At 44.2% G+C, this 7500-nt stretch overlaps 1 protein-coding gene across 1 annotated transcript in view; it reads left to right on the forward strand.

Moving 5' to 3' along the window:
• Positions 1-7500, forward strand: part of LOC122245867 (muscle calcium channel subunit alpha-1) — a 349394-nt gene that overhangs the window by 34841 nt on the left and 307053 nt on the right. The window contains 1 exon segment of the mRNA XM_086531207.1: positions 454-528. Coding sequence (XP_086387333.1) covers positions 454-528 — 75 coding nt within the window.

Consider the following 7500-nt stretch of genomic DNA (forward strand, 5'->3'; position numbering starts at 1 on the left):
GTAATGGCATTCACTTTTCGTATTACTGGTTTCCACCGGAAGAAGATTAAGATCTGGAATTCTCGGAAACGAAGCAAGTGTACGAAAATATACAATCATGATTTCTCTGTCTCTTTTTTCCAGAGTGATCTTCATGATAATAATTTAACCACTTTTATTGTAGTACAGGCATTTTGATTAGCATTTTATATTCACCTGAAGTTGATTTACCCCTAGATCTAGCATTTGCTTGTGTAGACTTGCTTGATATATTATAACATGTATAATCTAGTGTGTCAATCACTCACTTCACCAGATGCACTTTCATAAGGTAGTTATCATCAGCTGATGTGACAGCTTGCCTAGAGATATACCGTAACATCTTATTGGAAGATAGAATTATAATCCAGATTAGATCATCATTAACATTTTAACACGTAGTATGTAGTCCTAACAGTGTGCTATGTTTTGCAGGGAGTGAAGAGCCTATAAACTATGCGGAACCTATAAACTATGGACAGTTTTCTATAGCTCAAGGAGTCCGTGCAGGTGAGAGCCCGTTTAACCATCGCCTCATTTTCCATTGGTGTTGCTTGCTCATGTGGCTTATGTCTTTTCCTTATGTGGCTTTTTTTCTTCTTCTTCTTTTCTGATTATGTGGCTTATGTCTTTTCCTAATGTGGCTTTTTTTTTCTTCTTCTTCTTCTTTTCTGATTATGTGGCTTGTATTCTTTGTTCATTTTTCTCGTGTTCTTTATTCTCCTTGCTCATGTGGCTTATGTCTTTTCCTTATGTGGCTTTTCTTCTTCTTCTTCTTTTGTGATTATGTGGTTTGTATTCCTTGTTCATTTTTCTCGTGTTCTTTATTCTCCTTGCTCATGTGGCTTATGTCTTTTCCTTATGTGGCTTTTTTTTCTTCTTCTTCTTCTTTTCTGATTATGTGGCTTGTATTCTTTGTTCATTTTTTTCATGTTCGTTATTTTCCTTGCTCATGTGGCTTGTGTGTTTTTTTTTTTTTTTTTTTCTTTTCTTTCTTTTTTTTTTCTCTTTTTTTGGCTCATGTGGCTCATGTTCTTTGTTCACGTGGCTCATGTTCTTTTTTCATGTTGTTCCTCATTTGGCTTGCTGCTACTGTTCCTGTTCCTTCATGTACTCTCCCTGATGTACATGCTGTATGTATTTATATGTATAGCGTTTAGTTTTTATGTCCACTTTTCTATCCGATTTTCATTATTCAGCTTACTGTATTGTTGTTGTCTGTGTGTGTGCGTGTGCGTGTGTGTGTGTGTGTGTGTGTATGTGTGTGTGTTTGAGTGTGTGTGTGTGTGTCTATATATGTATATTTGTTTGCATGTCCATTTGCATGTGCGTGTCTCATTCCCCATACCTTCCATCACGTCATGCATCTAAACTAGTTCCTTCCGTTCACAAGTACCCATCGGACGCGTCCCTTCTCGCATGCAGCCTCTCCCTCTCCCTCTCTGCCTGAGCCTCTCTCTCTCTCTATCTATCTATCTATCTATCTATTTCTCTCTCTATCTCTCTCTCTCTCTCTCTCTCTCTCTCTCTGCCTGAGCCTCTCCCTCTCTCTCTCTCTCTCTCTCTCTCTCTCTCTCTCTCTCTCTCTCTCTCTCTCTCTCTCTCTCTCTCTCTCTCTCTCTCTCTCTCTCTCTCTCTCTCTCTCTCTCTCTCTCTCTCTCTCTCTGCCTGAGCTTTCCCTCTCTCTCTCTATCTATCTATCTATCTATCTCTCTCTCTTTCTCTCTATCTATCTCTCTCTCTATCTCTCTCTCTCTCTCTCTCTCTCTCTCTCTCTCTCTCTCTCTCTCTCTCTCACTCTCTCTCTCTCTCTCTCTGCCTGAGCTTTCCCTCTCTCTCTCTATCTATCTATCTATCTATCTCTCTCTCTTTCTCTCTATCTATCTCTCTCTCTCTCTCTCTCTCTCTCTCTCTCTCTCTCTCTCTCTCTCTCTCTCTCTCTCTCTCTCTCTCTCTCTCTCTCTCTCCCTCCCTCCCTTCCACTCTCTCTCTCTCTCTGCCTGAGCCTCTCCCTCTTTCTTGCCCTCTCCCTCTCTCTTCCCCCGTTCTTCCCCGCCCGTTGTTTCGCATCGAGAAAAAGAAGCTCTGGGCGAGGGCGGCGTGCTCGTGCATACGTCTCTCCCTGGCCTCTTCCTCCTCCTCCTCCTCCTCCTCCTCCTCTTCCTCTTCACGTGTTCGCTCTTTCGCGTGTTTTTTTTTTTTTTTTTTTTTTCTTTCTTTCTTTCTTTCTTTTATTTCATTTTCTTTCTTTTTCTTCTTCTTCCTCCTTTTCGTCTACTTTTTTTGTTTGTTCCCTCTTCTTCTCTTCTTCTTCTCTTTGTGTTCCTCGTTTTTTTTTCTTCTTCTTCTTCCATTCGCTCCTTTCTTTCTTTTTTCCCCTCTCTTCGTCACTTTGTCTTCTTCTTCCTCCTCCTCCTCTTCCTCACCTCCTTTAATATCTCCTCCTCTTTAATATCTCTTCCTCTTTAATTCGTATACTGGCTTCTTCCTTTTCTCTCCTCTTTACTTCCTCGTGTTCTCTTCCTCTGCCTATCTTTGTTTCTTCTTTTCTTCTCCTCCTCTTTTTCACTTTCCTTCGCGTGTTTGCTTCTTCATCTTCTCCCTTTTTCACCTCCGCGTGTTCTTTTCCTATTCCTCTTTTTTTTTTTTTTTTTTTTTTTTTTTTTTTTTTTTTTTTTTTTTTTTGTTTTCTTCCTCACTTTCTTATGTTGCTTTTCTTATTTTTTTTTCATCTCCCCTTCCTCGTTTCCTCTCCTCCTCTTTCCTTCGCATACTTGCTTCTTCCTCGTCTCCCCTCTTCGTCTCGTTATGTTCCTTTTTCCTTTTTCTTTGCTTTTTATTATTATCCCTAGTCATTTTTACCTCCTTCTCTTTCTTGTCTTCTTCTTCTTTCTGTTTCTTCTTCCTCTTCCTCTCGTGTATTTATTTCTCCTATCCACCCCCTCCCTCTCTTCAATCTTCTTGTATTCCCCTCTTCCTCTTTCTTCTTTGTTGTGTTGTCTCTCTTATTTAGTAGATGTTGTATGTTTGTCTTGTTTATCTTTCTTAGTGTGTTTATTATGTTCGTTAATATTCTCGAGTTTTCTTTTTCAGAAGTAACGGTAAGTGACTATAATATAATTCGATTTGTCTTTTGTTGTTGTTGTTTTTGTTGACTTGTTCTTGTTTCCTGAAGTCTATGCTATATTGTATTCAGAAAAACAACACGAAAATTGGCAATATATTACGATTCATAGATCTTTGGTACATTTTGATATTTCCGTCTTGGTATACAGTTTAACGATTTAACGATCTCTGGTATATGCCGATAGAAAGATTTATGTTGTATAATGATATAATGAGTTTTAGTATTTAACGATATAGGGACCTCTAGTATTTAACGATATAACTCTCTGATATATAATGGTATAACTCTCTGGTGTATAACGATATAACAATGCCTATTATATAACGATTAACGATCTCTAATATATAACGATATAACGATCCATTTGGTATATGTAAAGTTTATTAACGTGACTGTGCGTCTATTTGTTCCATAACATATGCTCATTGATAAATTGCGTAATATGCGCATTTATTTCTTTGAATCATTTGTGCTTGTGATCAAAACAGTAATTTATGTATGTATGTTTACTGAAGTCCTTTGCTTATATCGTTGGCAAGTGGTAAGTAAGTGTATTTGTGTGTCTGCGATGGTGTGCCTCCGGAGTGCCATTGCTGAGGTAAAGAAAGTGCCACTGCTGAGGTAAAGAAAGTTAAAGAAAGCAACACCAATAACAGATAGGTGAGAGACAGGTTGGCTGTGGCGGGAATGGGGGGGGATGGTTTTGATGGGGAGGGAAGGAGGAGGGGGTGGAGGGGATGGGGGCGGGATAGCTTCGACGGGGGTAAAAGGGAGAGGGGAGCTTCGAGAGGGGAAGGAGGGGGATGGGGAGATGGTGGCTATGGGTGGGGAGGGGGGGTGGGGGTGTAGCTTCGAAAAGGGAAGGGGGAGAACGTGACATCGAGGTGGGAGGGAAGGGGATGAGGGGGAAGATGGCTAGGAGGGGGTGGGGGGGGGAGAAGATCGCTTCGATAGGGGAGGGAGGGGAATGGGGGCGAGGAATATTTAAAGGGGGAGGGGGACAGTAGGGGAGAAGTAGAGGGAAGAGGGGGGAGGGGTAGGATGGGGGAGAAGATTGCCTTGGCTTGGGGGAGGGAGGGGGGGAGGGAAGGATATGGTCGCCTAGACTGGATAGGGGGAGGGGTCGTAGGGGTGGAGGACCCTAGCGATCTAAGGTCAGCTGTGACAGAAGGGAGAAAGAGAGGCTGATATTTATAAGGTCATCAGACGGAGGGGGGGGGGGCACTGACATTTAGTCCTGAGGTTACGGAGGCATCACTTATGTATGTGTTATGACAGAGAGAGTGAGAGACAGAAATAAGGAAAGGGGGGAGAGAAACAAATAGAGGGGGCAGAGAGGGGCTGACAGAATGAGAGAGAGAGAGAGAGAGGTGGGGGTAAATGATGCAGAGAGTGATAGAGAGGTAGAGAGAGAGAGAATAAAGAAAGGGGGAGAGAGAGACAAATAGAGGGGACAGAGAAAGAGAGAGACAGAGAGGGGCTGACAGAATGAGAGAGAGAGAGAGAGAGAGAGGTAGAAAGAGATAGAGAGAAAAAAGATGCAGACAGAGGGAAGGAGAAAGGGGGCAGATAGAGAGAGAAATAGAGAAAGGCGAACAGCTAGAGAGAGACAGAGACAGAGACAGACAGACAGAGAGAGGGGGGGGGGGTAAATGAGACAGTGTGAAAGAGAGGTAGAGAAAGAAAGAGAGAGAGAGAAAGAAAAAAATAAAGAAAGAGGGGGAGAGAGACAGAGAAAGAGAGACTGAGAGAGGGGCTGACAGAATGAGAGAGAGAGAGAGAGACAGATAGAAGGGCTAGAAAGATATAAAAAATAAGGCAGACAAGGGTAGGGAGAAAGGAGGCAGATAGAGAGAGAAATAGAGATAGGCGGACAGCGAAAGGGAGATAGAGAGAGAGAGAGAGAGAGAGAGAGAGAGAATCTAGGAGAGAGATCAAGGAGAGGCGCCCAGATTGATATTATATGGGGAGGGTAGAGGAGGGGGGAGGGTAACAGGGGTTGGCAATAGAGAGGGGGGGGGGTATTGATTTCACCCACGATGCTCTCTCCTGACAAAACCGAAGCCCGGGGGGAGGGGGAGGGGGAGAGGGAGAGGGGGAGATGGAAATATTTCGCGCAGGATGCCGTTGTTAATAAAAAAGGGAGAGAAGGGGGGAAGGGGGAAGGGAGAAGGGGGGGGGTTGATTCGGGGAAGGAGATCACGGGTAAAGAAGAAGGGGATGAATACATACAGAAGAAGGGAGCGGAGCGTAAGGGTAGGGATTATAGTGAGAATTGAGGGAACAGGTGTATGGCAAAGAGAGAGAGAGAGAGAGAGAGAGAGAGAGAGAGAGAGGGGGGGGGAGAGAGAGAGAGAGAGAAGGGGGGAGAGAGAGAGAGAGGGGGGGGAGAGAGAGAGAGAGAGAGGAGAGAGAGAGAGAGAGAGAGAGAGAGGGAGAGAGAGAGAGAGAGAGAGAGGGGGGGGGAAAGAGAGAGAGAGAGGGAGGGGGGGGGGAGAGAGAGAGGGGGGAGAGAGAGAATCAAGTTGCAAGGAAGGGAAAAGGTGGAGGAGACAGAAGCAGGGCGGAGATGCAGAGCGAAGAGATACGAGCGGCTGCAATGGCAAGTGTGCAATGAGCAACGCATGGCCGTCCTGGGTGGCAGGTGTGGCACGAGGAAGTCTCTTATGGCCGCGTTGGCAGGGCGTGTTGTGGGGTGGGTGTGGGGGGTGGGGGGAGGGGCATTCAGACCCCCCAAGTGCCATCGTCCGCCCTGACTCTTTGCGGGGGATGACAAGCACGTTATTGCCGCCAAAAAGGTTAATTTCGAATCCATTTATTACCCGGATTGCCGTGTTTTCAATTTTGGTCGACGGCCCTTCGTTACTCGTCAAACATCGTTAACACCAGTTATCACCTCTTCCTCCCTTCCTCCCCCCTCCCCTTCATCTTCCACACGTCCTCCCCCTCTCCCTCTCCTTACCCCTCCCCCTCGTTCCTATACATCCCCCCCATCCCGACGTCCTCCCCTTTCCATCCCTCTACCCCTCGTTCCTATACATCCCCCCTATTCCCCCTCCCCCCTCGTTCCTACACGTCCACCCCCACCTCCCCAATACCTCCACGTCCTCCCCTCCCCCTCCCCCTCCCTTTCCCCCTCCCCCTCCCCTCCCCCCTCGTTCCTAAACATCCTTCCCCTCATCCCCTTCCCCCTCCCCCTTCCCCCTTCCCCCTCCCCGTCGCCTTCACTACACAAAAAGTTAGCCAGCTCAGTTTACCTACACTCGCGTTTTTTTCTTTTTCTCCCATTCCGTCTTTCCTTCATTTTTCCCTTTGATGAATATTTTATGCCTGGCCTAGTATCCCGCGCGACACTTCTTCATGGTCGCCCGCCCTCCACCCTGGGCGGGATCCTCTGAGCTCGTTGATCCCCTTGACATTGACATCGGATTCCCTCCTTAACGGTGTAACGATCTCTGGTGTTTAATGGTGTAACGATCTCTGGTGTTTAATGGTATAACGATCTCTGGTGTTTAATGGTGTAACGATCTCTGGTGTTTAATGGTGTAACGAGATCTGGTGTTTAATGGTGTAACGAGATCTGGTGTTTATTGGTGTAACGAGATCTGGTGTTTATTGGTGTAACGATCTCTGGTGTTTAATGGTGTAACGATCTCTGGTATTTAATGGTGTAACGATCTATTTTATTTGATGGTATAACGATCTCTGGTGTTTAATGGTATAACGATCTCTGGTGTTTAATGGTATAACGATGTCTGGTGTTTAATGGTATAACGATCTCTGGTATTCAATGGTAAACAATCTCTGGTGTTTAATGGTGTAACGATCTCTGGTATTTAATGGTATAACGATCTCTGGTATTTAATGGTATAACGATCTCTGGTATTTAATGGTGTAACGATCTCTGGTATTTAATGGTGTAACGATCTCTGGTGTTTATTGGTATAACGATCTCTGGTATTTAACAATATAACGATCTCTGGTGTTTATTAGTGTAACGATCTCTGATATTTAATGGTATTACGATTTCTGGTATTTAACAATATAACGATCTTTGGTATTTAATGGTATAACGATCTCTGGTATTTAACAATATAACGATCTTTCATGTTTAACGATAAAACGATCTCTGCTTTTCAACGGTATAACGATCTGTTTTTTAACGATTGAACATCTGGTATTCAACGATATAATGTTCTTTGGTGTTTAGCAATATACCGGTTCTCTTATATTCCACGATATAACGACCTCCAGTATTTAACGATATAACGTTCTCTGGTGTTTATCGATATAACGATCTCTTATATTCCACTATATAACAACCTCTTTTATTTATCGATATAACGTATAAGAAG

The sequence above is a fragment of the Penaeus japonicus genome, unplaced genomic scaffold (assembly GCF_977035675.1).
Source record: "Penaeus japonicus unplaced genomic scaffold, GWHDUDI00000001_assembly GWHDUDI00000035, whole genome shotgun sequence".
Classification (NCBI taxonomy): Eukaryota; Metazoa; Arthropoda; class Malacostraca; order Decapoda; family Penaeidae; genus Penaeus; species Penaeus japonicus.